The sequence below is a fragment of the Medicago truncatula genome, chromosome 5, assembly GCF_003473485.1.
Source record: "Medicago truncatula cultivar Jemalong A17 chromosome 5, MtrunA17r5.0-ANR, whole genome shotgun sequence".
Taxonomy (NCBI): Eukaryota; Viridiplantae; Streptophyta; class Magnoliopsida; order Fabales; family Fabaceae; genus Medicago; species Medicago truncatula.
The window spans coordinates 34507490-34529166 of record NC_053046.1 but is presented as its reverse complement, the minus strand read 5'-3'; the positions used below and the strand labels follow the sequence as shown (position 1 = coordinate 34529166).

Below are 21677 nucleotides of genomic sequence, written 5' to 3'. Positions count from 1 at the left end.
GGATTTGAGACAATAGTATTTTGTAGTTAAAAAAAGTACAACAAATATTTATGGTATGTATGAATTCGAGACGATAGTATTTTGTTGTATTGTGATTGTGTTAAAAAAATAATATAATTTTAGTTCAAATGTAGTTTTATGTTAACGTTTTTTAATTACAACGATTGTTGATATGGGGATATTAAAGTTCATCTTGATGTTTTTGAATTATTCAATAATACACTTTCTTGTTGTCTATCATATAATTTCTTGAGGATAAGGCTAAAAGATCACATAAATCACACTGTTAAATTTATTGGTATATTCGCTAAAGTGAAAACAAAGTGAAAAAATGGCAAGAAAGTTAGCATTTTTTTGAAACATAATAAGTTAACATCTAAACATTAAAACAAAAGTGGACTTTGTTGCAAATCTTCAGACGGATTAAGAGTAAACTCCCTTTCCTCATACAGTGAAGCATCACTAAACTCATTATGCTCCGAATCCTTCCGCTCATTCCTAGTATCCTTCAAATTCAAACGATGCTCCACAAAACACCTTCGAAATATTCTGATTCTTTCGATCATTGATTCAAAACTGCTTGAAAAACATAATTATGAAAAATATTAATAATTCAAATTATATAAGTCATATTATCCATAAGATCAAATTGTTTATTGCCTCTTGTCTCTTTTCCCCAAGAACCAAAAATGATTTATTTCTTAAAAAAAAACAATGATTTATTAAATATTAATTATAGAGTTATTAATAAAATAAAATAAAAAAATGTTTGTTTTTTATAATTTATAATTAAAGTACTTCAATATTTTAAAATTACAAATTATGAAAGAGTATATAAATTATCGTTGAAATTTAATGATATAGAGTTATTGTTGGGACCCAATTAATAATTGTTTTGAAGTATTGAATTGAAGTCTCAATTAACAATCAAACCCATTTAAGCATCCAATCGAGGTGTTGCATTGTAAATGGTCTAAGATCTCTAATTCATTACATTAACTTCATTGTCGTCGGACCCATTTTGCTTGATAAATACATTAACTCCAATTTACATTAAAACTGACAAAGATATAATTAAAGTACTTCAATATTTTAAAATTATAAATTATGAATGAGTATAGAAATTATCGTTGAAATTTAATGATATAGATTTATTATTGGGACTCAATTAATAATTGTTTTGAAGTGTTGGGTTGAAGTCTCAATTAACGGTCGAACTCATCTAAGCACACAAATAGGGTGTTGCATTATAGATGGTCTAAGATCTCTAATTCAATACATAAACTCAATTGTAGTCGGACCAATTTTGACAGGAACCATGAAATTACGGGGAAACATCGTCCAAAAATAATACTTCATTTATAAGATGATCTACGAAAAAAGTTTTCTATTTACATTAAGAATAAAGCAAAATCTTGACCAAAAAAAAGAATAAAGCAAAATTAAACGATCATACTTTATGATTCTCAACATTGCCTTTAATTTCTGTCATAAAATTATGATTTAAATTTGCTATATTTCATTTCTTTAGTCTCGAATATAGTTTTTCTATATTACTGTATTAGTGCATCCTTCCAACAAGCATTGATATGCATGTCAGAAAATATATTACCATGTAAATCAGAGACGACGATATTGGGTTCAATTGATTCATTGTTTCCTCAAAAAATTGGATCCGTCATAACGTCATTGAGAATCATTGATCTTGATATTTCCATAGTTAAATTTTGTGTGGGATCAAGAACAATAACACATCCTCTAGTAGTTTTGTTAAAACAAGCACCAATATTGTCTCAACATCAATAGACAAACAAGTAAACCATTTTTTAAAAATGTGGTCTTTATACATTTAAATATCTTTGTAACGAAACTGTTATGACCACGGTTGTAAAATTGGAGGTTATGTAATCATAAGCTTTGAGCGGTGTTGTGAATTCATATCAAAGATATGTAATCATGCTTTGAAAGAGGTTATTTTCAATGGTTAAATATCTTAGAGAAATTGTTTAGTATCACTTTGATTCCAGGTATGCGTGCCTTATGAACTTTGAATAGTCACTAGTGTTTTTTCCCAAATATAGTTACATTGATGTTGTTTGTTCGTTCTAACATATGAATTATGTAAGAAGTTTAAATGAATTATGTAAGAATCATTAATTTTGCATGTATTATGATATGATTTATGAAATTTAAATGAATTTTTAAAAGTAGAAGTTTTTTTGGTAATTAAAAAACATTATTCTTTGTACCAAAAAATAAATAAAATTAAAATTTACGGTTATCCATGAATACTCGTATCATACGGGTCGAGGACGAATCATACCGTGCCCATTGATCCATTGATGTTTCTATCATAGTTTTAAAAACCGGACCGGTCATCGACTCGGTAAGGGCGTCGGATCACTGAGTCAATGGTCGAACCACTGGATCATTGGTTGAACCGCATGACTAACTCGGTTTGAACCAAATAACTCGGTTGTATGACTCGGTCATATAATTTTCTTGTATAAGCATTAAACCGAATTGAATCAGATGTTTCGGTCTCAAAATAAATTACATTATTTAAAAATAATATCATACTCAATTTAATTTTTATTTTATAAGCCATACAATACCAACCTCTCAATAAAAAAAGAAGTCATAAAATATCAAGATTAAACAAATTATCATAATAAAAATTAATGGTATTCTTAATAAAACAGTTTTTGTTGGTATTTGTAAAAAGAAAACATAATTGTTAATAGTTGTAAAAGAAAAGAAAAAAAACATTGCTTTGTTATTTTTGTTGATACGGGAGTATATTGAGCAATTATATCCATGAAACATTAAAAATGGGCCTATGTTTGATAAGCCCATCAGACCACAAACCCAAACCCTAAATATCCACTAACAGGTTCAACATCAGCATAAGAAAGTATGCTTCTTCCCAAACACATCAGCCGCCTCACATAAGAACAGTGTTGTTAATTTTTTTTTCTCTTTGAGTTCTCTGCTTCTTCTTTGCAGCTTAATCGAATCATATTCCCATTCCATTTACAGTTTATAATCGAACCATATTCCTTTCTTCTCTTCTATTTCTTGTTTTCTGTTTTTTATTTTATTTTAAAATCTGAGTGTTGAACCGGTCCGGTTTTGTAAACCGGCCGATTCACCGGTTTTTACCGGTTTCCGCCGAGCCACGCCGGTTTGATTGCATGGCCGATCCAATAAATAGATCGAACCGGACACCCCACCGGTTCATGGTCCGACCGGTTCAACCGGCCGGTCCGATCCGGTTTTAAAAACTATGGTTTCTATTCAAAAACAAGGAAACTAAACTACCCGGTTTTTTCATTTGAACCGGCTGGTTTTAATTACCTTACCTGGTTGCTTGCTATTCGCGAACCCCTATTTGGATTTTTGATTCAATCGTTACCAATTTGTTCCAAAAATCAAAACCATGGATGCGCAGGCAAAGAAAAAAGCATTGTTTCGTGCCAAATTGAACGCCCAGAAGAAGGACAAACGCATAGATTCTCCCCTTGTTAGGTTCGTTCATTGTTCTTTGATTCACTTATAGAACTGTTATTTTTATTATGCAGTCTTAGTTGCAAACTCGAACCCCACATGCTTTTATTTGTTATTCTTCATATAAGATTGAAACTTTAGTGCTTAAATGCTTTATGCTTATGAATTTAGTTGTGCCCTTTTATTTTATTTACTTGATTTTTGTGTCTAATGTTGATGATTATTGCATTTGATTGTATCTACTAGCTGCCTATGAAGCACTGACATTGACACACATACACCGCATACGACACTGACACATGAACACCGAGTATTATTTGAAAAATTGAATACAATGATATGTGTCTGTGTTGTACACTGCGTGGCAGACACGCCTTCGATCGGTGCTACATGGCTAGCTACTTGTTTGTGCTTGTCATTACGTAGCACCGACACTTCAGATTGAAAGCGGGTCCGGTGTTTGTTGGTGTCTGCGTCAGTGCCTCTCAATTTTACTAAATTATCATGGCGTCTACGTGTTAGTGTTGTGTCGGTGTCTGTCTGTGTTTGTGTTAGTGCTTAATGCCTCATTCTTGTTTGGCAAAAAAAATTCTAATTTTACAAGATGATCTGCATGTGTTTTCTTATTCTTATTGCTATATTGTTGTTTTGATTTGTTGTTATTTCTTTGTGCATATGCATACAGGTATAATGAATTTGATCAGCCTGTTTGCCGAGTTTGTGATGTTGTTTTGAAGTCCGAGTCCTTGTGGGATGCACATCAAGTTTCTCGAAAGCATCGTGAGGTGATTATATTTACAATCTCCTTTATTTTCTTTATGGAATTTTTGTTTGAAATCTCTTTGCTCGCGCTTATAAATCTTTTTGGAGGGTATGATATTTTTTCCATTTGCATTTGTTTCAGCCCAAAACAAGCTTAGCTTAACAGAATTACTATCTTTGTCAGGCAATAACTAATCTTAAAGCTAATGCTGCTGGGTTAACTAAGCAAAGCAATGCAAAACCTGATATTCCCAAGGCTAAACCCGAGCAGCCTTCGGGCTCACAGTTCAAAATTCCCAAGAGTCCACAAGAAGTGCCTAAACCTCAGTCGTCATCAGTTCTTCCACCAGATTTTTTTGACAACAATGATGCAAAGAAGACAAGATCTGGTAAGTATTTGGTTTAGAAAATCGAAGCTGTATATGTTTACATTCTTGTATATTTAATATTGTGGAGTTTCACTTGCACACCATAGGCATTAGGCAATAGGCACAGCCAATGATGTTTGTTCCACACATTTTCTGTGTAGGCGTTTAACATCTAGCTTGTTTGTTTACACATTTTCGAGAGTTAATTGGGTGAGATAGGACTAGTTTTTGGTTATAACAAGAAAAAGTCATGGGTTGCTTCTAGCTGATTATTCTCCATTTTGAGTTTACAACATGGCGATCTATTAGATGGTTCTGATTATTGAAATAAGGCAGTTATGTTATATCCTATTTTAATTAGGAGGGTAGTTGTATATTGTTTTAATTAGGATAGTTATGGTTATGTGTGGCATTTATTATTTGTATTATAAACAGGGAATTTATGGGACAAAGGAAAGAGGGGATCGGTTATTTGGTAAAGGATTGAGAGAGACCCAACTCTCGAACATTTGAGAAGGGAGGGATCCAGGACTCTCGAATTTCTTGGGAATCTATTGTAATATTAATATTAATCGGTACTTTGGTACCAGTTTCTATCATCCGACACCAATCATAACAAATTGTGATCCTAGGTGCGGACAATGTTAGAATATATAAAAAATATCTTAGAGCAATTTCAAATATATCTCAGGTTATATCTTAGGATTGATTTTCATATTGATACCGATAGAGTGAATTGATACTGATAGAGTGATTGGTTATGATAACTGCACTGACTGCATTATTTTATAGTTTTATCTTCTGCCGTACTGGGCTGTTTCTGTCAGCTTTGTTTACAGTAGTTTATGTGGCTGTGTTAAGCTTCTGGCAGTTAGAATCTAGAGCATTCCTAGTCAGTTAGTAACTGTTAGAATTTATTAGAAGCTTGTTACAGTTATTGTCAGAGTCATGTTAAGCAAGCTTGGGTTGTTAATCTCTGTGTGTGTGTGTGTTTGTGTTTGTAATTCATAGTGGAAATTCAGACTCAATACATAACCCATTCTGCATTTTCATCAAGATTATGAGTCTTGAAATTATCATTATTACTTGTCTTATTTAATTAGGATTAGAAATCTAGTACTAGTAATAAAAAATATCAACGCTTTGTCTTATGTATAAAACCATAATCACAATTCAAAAAATTTCTTCTTTCTCTTCCCTCATTCCTTGGCAAGACTATAATCATACAAGTTCAACATGGTTTCAAATTGGTATCATCATCTTCCATGACCTTTCTCATCTCATCGCTATTTTGTTGTTGAGTTCCCGAAGGTTTGGAATTCTACTGTAATAACGTCACTATCTCCATGATGATTATTTTATCTTCAATTGTGCATAAATTCCTACTATCTTTTCTTTCTTCATGCTCTCTCTTTGTTTGTGGATTTACTTTCTATCTACCATTCTTCTGCACGTCTCTAAAGCCCTACATAAATTCGTCTCAGTTACTACAAACCTTAGGTTATCTTAGCTACAGTTTTTATTTTAACAATAAATGGTATTAGGTCAATTGTCAATCCTTGTTAGTCGAAGGTGGGTAGCAAGGAGGAGGTTGAACCCCTAACCTCAATACTCCAATTCCTGTGCGTCCCAAGCTCACCGCCGAGCTTCGCACTCTGGGATGTCTAAGTTATAGTTTGACCCCAGCTGTCCCAAATTCTGTTTGGCCTTGGCTATCCCCAGGCCCACTTTGGCCCAACTATAGTGGTGAACTGATTAACTGTGATTAATACCAGCCCCCCGTTATAAATTATACCAATGGTGATTTCTCCTACCCGACGAATGAGTCATGCTATGATGAGTTATTCATGATTGGGATGGAATTATAAACCAACACCATTTTCAATATTTTTTTTAATACCCTAAAGTTCTTGTGGTTTAAATGTGCTTGTTGCATTTGGAGAAGTTTTAGTTTCTTTGCTTATGGGATTTTTTCGCTAATGGTCATATTGAATCTCATCTTTAGTCATGCAACTTTCCAACTAGTTCTATAGGTTGATGATCATTTTAGCCATATTGATGAGTTATGTTTTCTAGTAATGCTTTTCTCTCTGTGTATCCGATTAGTCTAATATCTCTTAGTTCTTCCCTCGGACATGCTAACTCCGCTAGGTTTCCCGACTACTTTCACATCCCTCAAATTATTGTGCAATTCATTCCAAGATATCCACATGCTCAATAACACATACAAGGTCCAACTCTAATGGGTGTTGTTAAATGATTATCTACATTGTTGTCCCATTCTACTGTATGCCGAGGCAGAAATCATAACAGTGTTGTTGGGGCGCTGTTTGTATTCCATTGGTGAGCCTGGCCTATCAAAACCCAAAATTAAGCTTGGCTGGCGACTTTTCTATAAACCTATCGTCAAGAGTACAGTGACTAAGATTAATTTGGGTCTAGTCCTTCATGTTTAGAGTTAGATCCACTCCACAGAATGCCAATTACCCCCCTTTACTTTTGGGTTAGCGGATACCCTGAGTAGTTTTACTTTCGATGGGGACTCTTGCCCTGTCCTAAACTTCATTACTGTTTTGGTCTTTTGGAATAGTGTACCCATTCTCACCTGACACACCTCCTACTTATACATATGTGCTTAAATATTATTTTATAGCTTTTTTGATAGGTGTTACGGTGCAGTGGGAGTATGTTTATTTTTGTAATAATGAAATCACAACGAACAGTGTATTTTTTATTACCTTTACTTGATATATCACGTGGTGCTTTATCATACTTTGAACTTCTTATAAGTACATGTTTGAGGATAACATTGATTGCATCAATATTAACTCCCCTTTTATTTCATTGATATTTTTGCTTCCAGAAAAGGACTCTGTCCATTTAGTGGACTCAGATTTAGGTAGAAACATGGGGGCTTCTGCTCAAAGTTCGGTGTCAAACTCAAAAGAGAAAGATCACTTCCACGGAAATAATAATCCTACACAGTCAAAGGTTAATCAAGCAACAGTGGAGACTAAGCAGACATCAGTCAAGACTATAGATGCAGAGATCAAGCAAGGAAAAGGAGCTCTGCCTGAAGGCTTTTTTGATAATAAAGAGGCTGATTTGCGGGCACGTGGCATTAAGCTCGTTAAGCCAGATGTCAAGTAGGTCCTTAATCTATGTTTGTTTCTGCATCCATATGCATTACTACCACATTTAATTGTCATGAATCTAGTTTGCATGGAATGGAAGTAAAGAGAACACAAATTTACAGACTGTTGTGGCAGAAAATATTTTACATGAATAATGACAAAGAGAATAGTGAAATTCTCCATAAATATTCTCACCAAACTGAGTATGAGTTTTGAAGTACGCCAAAGAGAATTAGAACAAGAATAATTAATTGCACTAGTTGATAGTATATCAACCTTTTGCTTAGTCTTTTTAATCAAATAAATAAAAGGTATTGAAACATAGAATGCTATTGATTTCTTTTGAATGCTCTCTTAGGGACGAGTACAAGGAATTTGAGAAGTTGATTCAAGAAGACTTGCAGGAGGTGGATGATCGGATGGAAGAAGAAGAGGTAATGATCATTATTTATGTACTGCTGATTTTTCAATCTTAAACTTTCAACCCTTAAACATGAAATTTGATCAAATGTTTGTCACTATGAGCAGATTGATGCTGCAGAAATGATAGAAGAAGCTGAATCTGTTGAGCAAAGGTATGCATACCTTTCTTATGCTTCATTCTTTTCCAATTTAATTTGTTCAATTCTCCTAAACATCTTCCATCCATCTCGATATTGTTGTTTTCTACAGGAACTTAAAGGAGAAAGTGGAAATGTTGAAAAGGAAGAGATTGGAGCTAAAGGCTTCTAAAGCAAAGCTTAGTAAATCTTCCGGGGTTGTAACCAAGGAAGCCAGACATGAAGATTCATCCAGTGATGATGAAAGTGGTGAGAACTTTGCTGTGGACTGGAGGGCACAACACTTGTGAATGCTTGCTAAATTTTGCTGTTTGTTGAATTTCCAACATGGAATATATAATTTGTACATTCACAATCACATTATGCATGTATAATGATTTTGATTATCATCGTCTTGTCTAACTTCTAACTAAAGTGCAATTATTTTAACTCCCCTATTTCTGAATTTGCTTAGAGCCATTGGACATAACGTGTTTATTTTCATCCAATTGTCATTTTGTAGATTTCTCTTGTTTCACTTTCTCTTGTCAAGTTATCTTTTTATAAGTTAAAGGAACCATGTCTTTCCCAATCAAAGTAAGTTGGAGAATACTTTTCTCCTAAACAACAGCTAGCTAACTGACTTTATTGGGATAAGGCTCGTCTCACTTCTAAACCAATTTGTTATCATATAATTTTGGTTTTGTTCATTAAAGTAGAGTTATTTATTCAAGGGAAATGTTTTTTAGTACGAGAGCTTTTCATAAAAGATGTTGACTACAGCTGAAAATGTATTAATATGCATTATGCATTATATATTTCTTTTACTTGCCTTCGTTTAATAAAGAATATTTTATGCTATGTAGCAATACTTTTAGTCATGAGAGTATGAGACGCACTTTCAAAAACTTTGAAGCATGTAAGTAGTTTAAAATTAAAAAAAGAGTTAAATATCTTGTTAAAAAAAAAAAGTTAAATATAATATTTGTTTCCCCATACTCTATCCCGAATTTGATCTCTTTATTTTCAAGTCTACAGTTAAATAAAGCTCCCTCAATTTTCAAACTGTCTAAAAGTTTTCTCCACCGTTGCATTTGAGGTTGAATTTTGATGATATAAAGTGAGATGCTTATTTAGGAGGATCTCTGACAAACTTTTATATTTAACTCAGATATTATTAGCAACACTTCTATATTTAATTGATGATACATTAATATAAATAATTAATGATTGTTATTGTATTTCCTCCGTTGCATTAGAGGCCGTACGGCCTCAAAAACTTAGCGTTCTTTGGAATTCATTTTTACTTATTTTTTCATTAATCATGACTCTTTCAAATGGTTCAAACTCAGACTCGCTTATCTCCGCTCCAACGTTTTCGCCGTTGGTGTATGGTGGTTTTGGAGAAGTTTAAACTTTACTTGTCTTTCTAATGCTTAGATCACAATTTACTGAAGTTCGCAATTTGTTTGTCACTCTCAATTCTTGCTTTCCTAGTTTGTTGGCTGCTAGTCTTGAGGATAGATGGGTTCAGATGAACTCTTTTAATCATGTTTGCACCATTATCAATGTAGAACTATCTTGGTTTTCCAATCCGAGCTGGTTATGGGGGGTTTACCACATCATCATTAAGGTTGTTGAAATTTAGGGATTTCAGGTTTATCATACGTCATATTTGCAAAAACTTGATTCCGGCATTCTTCCATTTTCTCTTTGTTCCTTTAACTTTGTAAACGAAAAAGAAAGTATTTAAATTAATTAATTAAAAATGCATTTATTTATTTTTTGTTAAAATTTTCATTTATTATTAGTATTAATTATTACCTCTTTTTTTTTTTTTGAAATTTTTTAAAATAACAAAAAAGAAACAAAAATACTAAAATTCGTTCCCTTACCACTTCGTTTTCGTCGATGCCTCGTTACAAAGACGAATCACCGGCGGTTCGCGTCTACACCGTCTGCGATGAATCAAGGTATCGCTTTTTCTATTTATCGATCACTTTTAATTTATGTATATGCTTCAAACTTCGTTATTCAATTCTATATATATTTTTGATTATGCAGATATTTGATTGTGAGGAACGTTCCAGCATTAGGCTGTGGCAATGATTTGATGCAACTTTTTTCAACTTACGGAGAAGTTGAAGAGTAAGTTTCATCATTTTGTTCGAAATTGCAAAAACACGCCTAGTGCCTCTTCTTCTTTCTTGTATAGCTTGTTGATTTTTATGTCAATTTTTTTTTTTGTTATCTCTTTAGGTGTAAGCCAATGGATGCAGAAGACTGTGAGCAATTCACCGATGTTTATTGGATCAAATTCCATCTTTTCAGCAATGCCAGGTTATTTTTTGTTCAATGAAGTAGTTATATTGTGAATTTGAGAAGGTCGAGGTTGAGGGAGTATTTGGCATTTATGATTTTCAGGTTTGCCAAAAGAAAATTAGATGAGTTTGTTTTCCTTGGAAACCGACTACAGGTTTCGTATGCTCCCCATTTTGAGAGTTTGTCTGATACAAAGGATAAGTTGGAGGGAAGACGAAAGGAGGTTTTAGCTCGATTGAACCGTAAGTTTAAAGCTTACCATGTTTATTATTGGCATGCTATATAGAAATATTATCGATTGCAAATTGCGGAAGATATTGATTTGTTCAAATTCGGATATGCTACAGTGGCTATAACTGCTATTTGACAACCAATATTGTCAATCGTGGATGGCGGCAAATATTGGACTATATTAGTTAGTCCAAATTCCGCTACACTATAGTGGTATAGCGCTGCTATAGCTGTTATTTAACTACACTCTTGACAACACTTTGTATTAAATAGCGTATAGCGGAACAATAACAATTTGTTCCAATTCTGTCACACTATTACGCCACTATAACTACTATTTGACAATATTACTATATAGGATTTACAAATGCATGTTGCATAAATTACTCTAATGGCATTTTAATCAGCTTCAGCTAGAAGATCCAAAGAGACTATAGCCTGAGCTTCAGCTAGAAGTTTATCGTGGTTATTATATTAAATGCTGGTATGCTATGTAGAAATAATGTATAGCACCGCTATAGCTGCTATTTAACAATACTGTTGACAACACTTTGTATTAAATAGCATACAGCGGAGCAATTTAAACTTTTTCCATTTCTGTCACACTATAGCACTATAACTGCTATTTGACAACACTTATATACAAGACTTACAAATGCTTGTTACACGAATTACTCTAATGGCATTTTTATCAACTTCAGCTAGAAGACCCAAAGATACTATAGCCTCAAGCTCCAGGCCCTTAATCACCTCAAACACTAGTTGCCAATCAGAACATTTAGATCCTAATCAAAGGTAATTTAATTTTCTGAATGAATTCTGCTGTTCTTGTTTCCATTTGATGTTTAGGCAATGTGTAAAACTATAAGGTGTATAATTGATAATTTTTCCTGAATGTAGTAGTCAAGAATTTGAAGTAAGGTCAAACAACAGTAATCTTCCAAAAAGAACGGTTTCCTCAAACGAGGTTTGTTTTTATTTTTTTTTATAATAATATATACACATGTGAAGAATTTTACTCTTTTCTATTTATTTTCTCATTTGCATTAGAAGAATTTTACTCTTTCCTGCTTATTTTCTCCTTTGAATTGGAAGAATTGTTTTGGGGGATTATGTTAGATATAGGACTCCTAAGGCCATAAGTTTTAGAATATTAGTTGTTTATTTAATATATTAATTAGTAACTGTTGCATAGTAACTGCTATCTGCAGAACTTCTATGTAACTGCTATAGTGAGTTAGTATTATAAATAAAGATGCAGAGGAAAAGGGAGGGCATTGGGTAATTTGTATGTGGGTTGGTTTGGGAGAGACTAGGCTCTCTAATTTCTAGAGGTTGGTTACTTTTCTGCAGTTACTTTCATGTATCAATAATAACATCATTCCCTTATTATTATGCAATAATCTCCCAAATACCATTGAATTATCATCGGTATTTATTCACATCTGAACCAGTATCTAACAGATTAACAATATTCTCTCTTGAAATTATTGTTGCTAGAATATTTGTTAAAGCATTCCCATGTTAGTTAAGTAAAGTTTTTTTTTTTTGTCAACCTTGTACTCAAGATCAATTGTAAGAAGCCTATATTAGTATTGAATAGTTTTGTTTTTATTTTGTTTTTTAAATTGTTCTGCTGTCTGATAGATCTGGATTCTGGTCTGCGTGTTAATAGGATATACATAAAATAATGAACAAAATGGGTATAAGTGTTAAATCTGGTCTGTATTGTGATTGGATAATGACCAGAATGGGTATCAGTGTTACTTTTAAATCTGGTCTGTCTGTGCAGGAAATTAGATATTTAGAAGTAACGAACAGAATGGGTAATATCATCAACAATCACTCTGAGAAATAACTTCTACGGAGTTGGTTATAAGAAATAGGAATAGTTACAACTTACAAGTTACAAATGCTGTAAATTAAAGGAGATAACTGAAATAAATACCCCAACCTTTAGGAATTAGAGACCCTAGTCTCTCCCAAAATAACCAACATAAAAACTACTGAATGGCTATCAGTTACGTTAAAGCGGGCTCTGTTAATTGGGCCTGCACCTGACTCTATCTTCATATCTCTGATGATGGAAATTCATTTTTCACAATTGTAAACTATGTTGCTTTTTGTTTGGGGCTGGGTTGCTGGATCTGATAGTATAATGTCCATGATATTCAATTTATAAAACTTTGCTTTAACTAGGAATATAGGATGTAGTCTGCAAAGAAAGAATGTTTATTGCATTTCATCTATTGCCCCATGCTAACATGTTGCATAAAACAGGATTATTTTTCCTCCCATTCAATGAATCAAACAGTGAGGGTTGTCAGGGATAAGCTTGATAAGGTAATATTGCTCCCTACTTCAGAATATCATATGGCGTATTTTATAGTGTTGAGCTTTGAAATAGTTTCTTCTTGTTAATCCAGATTCAATCCAGTGGTGAGCATCTACAAGCTGGATCAACATCAAAAAAAGCACGAGTTGATAATAGGAGGAGGATTTAATTGTAAACTTAGAAAGTTTTATGTAATTGCGATGTCCTCTTAGTGTGTTTGAGAGGTTTCAGGAAAGAAAGGGAGGAAATGGGGAAGCTTACGGTTAGCCTCTTCCTCATTTGAGAGTTAGTTTTATATTAACTGGAAAGACATTGGGGAAATTCATACAAAAAACTCGTTATATGTATTTTTTGAGTTCCCCCAAATTGTGGGATTTAAAAGAAAATTTAAGTAAACTATTTATTACTCATTTACCCTTTGCAAATTTGAAAAATGACACTACTAATATCAGAACTCTACACTGTCGGATTGCTCTCTCTCTCTCTCTCTGAAGCTCTCTTCAGTTTCGTCTTCCGGATCAAGATCAATCTCCTATTCAGATTTCATCCAATAAATGTCATAAGGTAAAGCAATTCCTCCTCGCTCTCTTTACACACTCGTTCGTCTCTATACTAGAAAAGCCTTATTTTCTTCTTGTAGGTTGTGTGCTTGGATTTGAATTGATATAAGTTTCTTGCCTTTTGCACAGAGATGAAAGTGTATTATCAATTCCATTGAAGGGTATGTGCCTCTTGCATTTACCTAGAGTTAGATAATTAATTCCTTGTTGGTTTGTGTGCTGTTTGAAATTTGCCATTTTTGAAATTTGTAATTGTAAATGGAATTGCACTACAAGTGTTTTAGTTATCTATGCAATCATTGTCTTCTTGTTAGATGCTTGTGGTTGAGTTCTATTTTCTATTTTGTGGAAAATAGTTTTGTCTTTGTAAAATGGGACAAAAATTGTGTCTGTGTTACATCAATTTATATATCAAAGGTTTAGTTGAGTTGCCTCTACTCATTTTGCGCTGGTACTGACTTGGTCTTTGGCTTTTAGTGAATATTCATAACTTAGTATTGGAGTTATCTTTTTATTTGAATTTTGGGATCGATGAAAGCATGATTCTTTGGTCTATCTTGTCGGGAATCGTATTATAGAATTAAAAAGTTGGGAATTGGGGACATTTATCAAATTGTTGAAGGAAGAAGTTCGCGAGGTTTATTTATAATTACTTGATTTTGATTTAAATATGCTGATTTGATTTCCATGTGATTGTGTTATGTGATAGATGCTTGTGCAAATGGAGAGGTACTTGTAAGCTGAGTTGTCTGATTCTAATTTTATTGGTAAAAATATGTAAAGACTTGTTGAATATGTTAAAATGAATTTTGGTTGTATCATTTATAATAATAGAAGCTTTTCTATGTAATGGATCCTATGGTGGCTGTGAGAAGTTTCAAAACTCTATACCATGGTGGCAGTGGGTTGTAGTAGCACCACTCGGTGCTGTGCCTGTGACCACATTGGTTTCCCTTTAAATCAACCATGTAATGGAAGTATTGATCAACACAGTGACAACTCTGGGCCATTCCACATAGTAAACAGATGCAGAGATAGCTGTTAGATAACAATCAGGGAGGATTTGATACTTCGTAATTGTAGTTTGTAGTTATGTGTCGAATCATGGTCGTTCCAAAAAAAAAGAAGTTAGGGTTTGAACTTTGAATTAGTTAATGCTAAGAAATGAATTACACTTACGATATTTGCAACAGTAGACCTCCTGCTGTTGTGTTCATTTATTCAGATCAGGCAGAGTGCAATTATATTGAAATTTTTGTGCATACATTACCTCTCCTAGCAGGAATGGATAAGCTCAATGTCAGTAGCTACTTTCAACCAAATAAAAAACATTATAGTATGAACTGGTAACCTTGATGAATTTTTCTTTGTACTACATATTTGCTTTGTTAGTGTATAAATTAAATTCTTTGTTTTATCGTCCAGTAGACATTGTCATTTGGCTTAGCTTTTAATGATCAACATAATCTCCTAAAAACAAGGCAACCTGCCTTGCTCAAAATCTAGTAGGTTATATTCTTTGCCATGGACACCTCCTGGTAAAAATGAAACAAGATATTAGCTCCTACGATTTTACTATAAATAAGTTTTTTTGGCATCAAAACTACCTTTAATATACAATAAAAAAAAATATTCTTTTGTCTCTTTATGTATCATAAATTTCATTTTCAATTCCTTAAATGTTTACGGCGTTGGGTTCCACTTCAATGACATTGAATAGGGTGACATTGATAACTTTATCTCTATATTTTTCATTGAAATTATTTATCTATCAATTAGGTTAAAGTCTCAAAAATTCAATTTCATCCAAATATTTTATGAGATTATTAATGCTATGTGAAATTTTATTAAGATGCATGCATGATTGATAATAAGGTTTCTTCTCCGCTTATTCCTTTCTCTCCCCCGACATTATGACCACACACCCGAGACACCCCTCCCACCACCCGTCTATCTCACCTCGGGAGAGTAGACTCGTGTAGGTTGAGAGTGACTTTTGCTGGTTGATGCAGTGGTGACTAGTGTGATATGGAAGGGTTTTGACATAAGATATCAAGACTGAAGAGCACCCATATATAAAATTTCATATTAATTGACTACAAATATCGTAGCTTCTTCAAAAAATTGATTACAAATATTGTAGATCATTTTTTATTTAGCTCACGTGAAATATATTTTATTGTTGAGATTTATGGTATATCTAATTACATTTGTTATATTATTAGCATTTAGACCTATGTGGATTATTCTGCATTAGCAGATTCACTAACAAAAAATTTATGAGAGTATATTGTGATATATGTATAAGATGACATCATGTGTCTAATAGCATTGTTAGATGTTTTAGACACTTGTTGTGACTATTTTTTTTGTTCTTAATTCTATAATAATATTATGGTTTTCCTTCTCCATTTTATTATTGATATGAAATATATATTTCTTTTTGAAGGGATGGAATATAAACTTCCTATTATGATCTATGTCCATTAGCACCTAATAATCGATGCATTTGTATTTGACTATGTTTATGATCCATGATAAGTTTAACCATTCAATTGATGCCTGATGAGATGTCTCTATTCTCATGTGCAAAGTTATATAATGTTGTCACATTAGAGAATACAGAATGTAAAATCAATCAAATAGATGCTAATCTTCTCTTATCCCAATCCTTTCTCAGTAAACTTTGTTCTCTGGGATATCATTCATTCACAGCCACCAAAGATATCAAGATATATAGAATCTTTTATTTCTTTATGCCAAGTGCATATATTTGATTTTATTCACATTACCTCTGACGATGAGTGTAGAATAGAATATTCCTATATATTTTTATAAACAAAATATTGTGTATTTGATTAGGAAACTTCTACGGTACACTCACAAAATGAGGTGTACCGGTACCCTTTCTTCATAATTTTATAAATTAACGATAATTTTTTATGAAATAAATAACTAGTTATCAATATTTATATTTTATAGAACATCATTTCATAAGAAAAAATACCAGTTCATTGTCTATAAGAATCATAGTAATTTTTTTTACATATTATCGTAAAATATAATCAATATTCTCAATTATGAGTGTTAAAAATTCAAAAAAATTAAATTTATTTCGTTAATACTTTTGATGAATAAGATTTAGTTATTATAAATATAAATGATAGAAAATAATATTTTTCTTCAAAAGACAACTCATTTAACCATTAATTTAAAGAGTGAGTGTACCGGTACACTCAAATATATTGGGTGTACCATAGAATTTGTCATTTGATTAAGTTATACGGTACAAATGTTTATCTTTGTGCAGGAATGTGTCAATTCCATGTCACCCACTGTTTTTACGGTCTATTTAATTGATTAAGGTTTTTGAGTGGCTAAATATTGCTGACTATGACCAATAGATTAAGGTTTATGTTGTTTCATTAAATAATAATAATATGTGCTGTGTTTATCCACCAACACCAATTGCTTTTGATTACGGTCACAAAAACTCACTCAACCAAGTATTAAAATACTGACACTTTCTGGTTCTTTACAATGAGCAAAGCAACCCTGATTTCTATAATAAGTAAAATCTAAAATACTGACACTTTCTTTATTTCTCGATAAAATTTAGGTCTTATTGTAACCAACCTTACATGTTAAATTGAGTAATGAGCTGATAAGGCATCAACCTAAGTTAGTTCGGTCCACATTGTTGAAGTAGATTGTGATTAACATGCATAATAACATTGACATGCATTTGATTATGATATGTTATATATGTGTTAAATACTAACATGGAATAAATGTGCTCATGATAACACACAAAGCTTTCATATTTTTTAGACGGGGACCATTAAAAATTGGATGTTAGACTTTATATACATCTTGTTTGTTGATTTTTAAATGAAGGAAAGATGAAGTTGAGTTTCAAATCTAATTGGGTTTGAGTTTTTATTAGAAAATTGAATGGAGATTTGAGAAAGAAGAAAGAGTGTTGTGCAATTAAAACAAATTAATGCAATTTTAAATTTTCTTTCATGTGATTTTTTTTATTTTTAAAATCGGTTATTTTGATATATGCAATATGATTTTCACATTGGATAGAATATATTTGAAGAAGCCAAAAGATATAATAGGTTAAACATTCCTTTGACGAACAAGGAATTTGTCTCAATAATATGTATCTTAATGACACAAATTCCTTGTTCTTAAATTTTTTAAGAACGAATGGTGGATTGATTCTTAAATTATATACATAGACATAATTGCAAAATAAAATTTATACATATAAACATTGAATATATTATAAAAAAAATAAGTGCACCACTAAATTGTAGTAGAGAATAAACATTAAAGATTCAAATCACTAATTTCAAAAGTGGAGGACCAAAATTTACAAATGAAAGTAGTAGTTTAAAGACAAAAGTGGATTTAGCAAGTTTGTCCATCCCAAAAGCAAAATAATGTTACCTTTTTATAGTTATATATAGGACCAATGACATCCCCACTATTATGATTAATCCAAGATGTTGTAAACTTGGCCATGTTTCTTATTAAAAAAATGTGGCCATGTTCCAATAAAAAAATACTAGTAAATTTGACCATGTCAATTTCCTTTACCATTAAAACCTCCATTCTCGAATCAATGATACTTTAGGCTTTAATTAGTTTATGTTTCAAAACTATTCAAAATCTAATTAATGATTTTTTTCTTCTTCTTTTAATTACACTCTTAATCGGAGAAAGAAATTTAAATTCTGCAGTACAATTAATGGCAACTATCAAGAGATTTTTTTTTTGGTTACACAACTATCAAGAGATTGAATAAGAATACTTTAGTCCATTCCTAAAGATTATTTTTTTATTACATCCACAATAAAGTTTATCATTTTAGAAGCTTAAATAAATCATGTCATGTAAAAATCATTTATTTTATAATTTTTCAATATTATTACATTTTGAAATTAAAAATAACATTAGTCTATGGTGAAGGTAATAACGTGACAATATAATTCATAGTTGGATGGAGAGAACTTTTTTTTTTTTTAATGTGAGTGCACTTTTTTGATAAAAATTTAAGGGTAATGCTAACTTGTGTCATTAAGATACATGTTAAAATTTTTTAAAAAAGAAGTATTCTATTAAATTTTGTGCATTCCATTCATTAAAAAGTTAAATATTAAATTTAATACATACATTTCAATAAATTATTTCTATATTTGATTCATTAACTTGTCCTAAGTCACAATTTAGCATTATCCAAAATTAAATGTGTGCACACTGTACACTAATCTTAAAACATCAAGAGTTTATAAGGAATGCGGGAGTAAAGTTAGAAAGCTATGAATAGAGTCCACATAAATATTAATCATTATAAGTAATAAAATGGCAAAGGCAAATCATTAAACTAAGTCAAAAATACGTGCATATACCTCAGTGGCAAAGACACTAATGTAGTGTGCCCCTATAAACAACGTCAATACGGTGGATGGTGGATGATATACCTAAATTTCCTTCGTAAACAACTATAATTATGGTTTTGTTATTTGTTTTATTGTTAAGTGGTTCTAAAACCTTCCAACATGTTAAACTTTTCCATTTGAATACAAATACACTCGCTCACTTCTCAGTCCCACAATAAATGTCATATTTGCTCCTTTCACTAAAGTTAAAAGAGAGAATATTAATTTCAATAAATTATTCTTGATAACTATGTATTTTTAATATATTAAGAGTGGTGTAAATGGTAGTAGTTAGACTGTATAATTAAAAGAAAAAAATCAATAAAAATTATATTTGAAATCAAAAGTGACAATATTTTAAAAAAATGCTAACTAATAAGTAGAGAGACATTAGTTAAGAAAACAAGTATAGTAAGAGCATCCACGATGGAAGAGTTTTAAACATTTAAGACCTGGTACCTAATAGGTATTTCTATTGTTGAAAAAAATTGAGGATCTTAAAATATGAAAGGTCTAAATTAAAACTTCATTCTTAAATGGATCCACATCACCTTTTTATTAAAATAATAATTAAAAAGTGTATTAAAATAGATAGTGTATTAAATAAATAATATTGGTGGGACCCAATTAGACCTTTTGTTAGAGGGTCTCCATTGGAGTGGTTGAGTACCTATTAAGTACTATTATTAAAAATTATTAAAAAGTGATGTGTCAATGTGAGATTCATTTAAGACCTCGAAGATGAGAGTCTTTATTGTGGATGCTATAAGAAGGAAAATGCTGATAAAGTACTCTTTTTGACTATTAATCAATTAATTTAACTTTATCCTCTAAGTGGATTAATTAGTTTATCTTCGCATGAAGATGTGGTCCTTGAATTATAGATATGTTGTCTTAATTTGTCGAAGCACATATATAAATGTCACATATAGATATGTGGTCTTAGTTATGCATGCAAATACATTTATGTTAGTTCCTTTAATTAGTTTGCTTCAATTAATTTCATAATTGAAAATAATTAGTCTCACAAGTTCTTTTTTAGTAGATGGACAAAGTTACAATAATACACACAAATGAAAAATCTCAAATTTAAATTTGAGTCACAGTGTCAAATATAATAATTTTGATATTTGTCAATTGAACTACGACTTATAAACGAATTGTATATACTCTTTATACGTACAAACCACCATATAATATAATAAACGATAAAGTTTATTTAAAAAGTTAAACAATAAGACTACATTGGTCCATCTGTATACATGAATAATATGAATGCTATTTTTTTTTTTTTTCAAAAGTAAAAAGGGTAATTTATATACTTAATACTCACTAAGGGCATGCCAAGTGATGAAAGTTTGCATAAAAAAAGCTAGAAGACACTTTACAAGTCTACAAACCAAGTCCTCCAAGTCCATCAACATCAAGCAATCTTAAATTACAAAATATATCACCCGAAAGCAATAATAAAAACAAGCATACTACATCACCTACAGCTACATATATACACCTATTCATTACTCATTTTTTTAAATTGATTTAGATGTTTACCAAGGATTTTATATATGTATTGAATTATTATGAGTAACGCATAAAATCAAAGTTGGAGACTATATCTGTCTTAAGAAAATATATAACATTCATTTGTTTTTTGGACAAATTATAACATTCATTCTTTTAAATTGATTACAACTATCTTGATTCTTTTAAATTGATTTCTCTAAATGACCACCTCATCAATTGATCCGAATTGACAAAGAAGGTTGGCCGTACCGGAGCAATGTTCCGTTGAGGTTGAAAGTAGAGGGTGGCACCTTGTTGATAACCTTGTGTACTTTCTAAAAAATAAAGGATCTAAATGAAAATAAAAAACGATAAAAGATCAAAGTGTTACAAATAAATAAGATAATGAATTACTAGAATAATTTTTCCTATAACTTTCATAAGTTATTTTTCGAGGTTATGAATAAAAAATAACTAAACACAACTTATAGACATGTTGCTCTAAAAAAAATCTTATTGACATGTTATATACTATTAATTCATTAAGTTCTTTCAAATAGACTCAACAAATATTTATGTCGATTGATAAATTTATATAAAACAATTTTAAAATCCCTTAATTTTGTTTCTCTGGCTGAATTTGAGGTCATAGTTTTGTCTCTTTGGTTTGAAGTTTTGTAGAGGTGTTGTTTGTGCTGATAGGGATAGTGGTTATTTGTTTTTCTCTCTTATGCTTGTATTGGCATCTTATATTGACATATTCTATGTACTTTTAATTCTCTGTATTGAGTAATTCTTGTATTCAACTCACCAATAGAGTTAACTTACTTGTTAAATAAATAAATAAATTATATTATGTTTGACATTTGACAATGCATTAAACTCATCTCATTCTCAAGCTTAAGGTATATATTTGACAATGTATAATAAACAAACAAACATGTTATATTAGCTAGCTCAAGCTTG

The 21677-nt window shown here is 31.5% G+C and overlaps 2 protein-coding genes across 4 annotated transcripts; both read left to right on the top strand.

Moving 5' to 3' along the window:
- The first annotated feature begins 2969 nt into the window (after positions 1-2969).
- Positions 2970-8784, top strand: LOC11442116 (zinc finger protein 830). Its single transcript, XM_003616202.4, has 7 exons — positions 2970-3528; positions 4193-4292; positions 4454-4658; positions 7501-7783; positions 8130-8205; positions 8300-8346; positions 8444-8784. Exons 1-7 carry the CDS (start codon positions 3440-3442, stop codon positions 8619-8621), a joined length of 978 nt encoding a protein of 325 aa, XP_003616250.1. The 5' UTR covers positions 2970-3439; the 3' UTR covers positions 8622-8784.
- A 1362-nt stretch (positions 8785-10146) lies between these two features.
- Positions 10147-14982, top strand: LOC11435370 (RNA-binding protein 48). Of its 3 annotated transcripts, none has more exons than XM_024783896.2 (9): positions 10147-10283; positions 10375-10458; positions 10570-10650; positions 10735-10874; positions 11565-11658; positions 11767-11830; positions 13144-13206; positions 13290-13762; positions 13888-14982. In XM_024783896.2, exons 1-8 carry the CDS (start codon positions 10222-10224, stop codon positions 13365-13367), a joined length of 666 nt encoding a protein of 221 aa, XP_024639664.1. In that variant the 5' UTR covers positions 10147-10221; the 3' UTR covers positions 13368-13762; positions 13888-14982. The 3 variants fall into 3 exon arrangements, with proteins under 3 accessions (XP_024639664.1, XP_003616248.1, XP_024639663.1); XM_003616200.4 differs by having other exon boundaries at positions 11764-11830; XM_024783895.2 differs by having other exon boundaries at positions 11764-11830; positions 13839-14982.
- Positions 14983-21677: the final 6695 nt, after the last annotated feature.

What these genes read in the sequence shown, in the direction of transcription:
- LOC11435370 (XM_003616200.4), top strand. Translation starts at nt 10,222, where the DNA reads ATGCCTCGTTACAAAGACGAATCACCGGCGGTTCGCGTCTACACCGTC. An exon ending in GGTTTTAGCTCGATTGAACC is followed by an intron (nt 10,875 to 11,564) that starts GTAAGTTTAAAG and finishes TATCAACTTCAG; the next exon opens with CTAGAAGACCCAAAGATACT. An exon ending in TCAGGGATAAGCTTGATAAG is followed by an intron (nt 13,207 to 13,289) that starts GTAATATTGCTC and finishes TTGTTAATCCAG; the next exon opens with ATTCAATCCAGTGGTGAGCA.
- LOC11442116 (XM_003616202.4), top strand. Translation starts at nt 3,440, where the DNA reads ATGGATGCGCAGGCAAAGAAAAAAGCATTGTTTCGTGCCAAATTGAAC. An exon ending in TTTCTCGAAAGCATCGTGAG is followed by an intron (nt 4,293 to 4,453) that starts GTGATTATATTT and finishes TATCTTTGTCAG; the next exon opens with GCAATAACTAATCTTAAAGC. An exon ending in ATCGGATGGAAGAAGAAGAG is followed by an intron (nt 8,206 to 8,299) that starts GTAATGATCATT and finishes CACTATGAGCAG; the next exon opens with ATTGATGCTGCAGAAATGAT.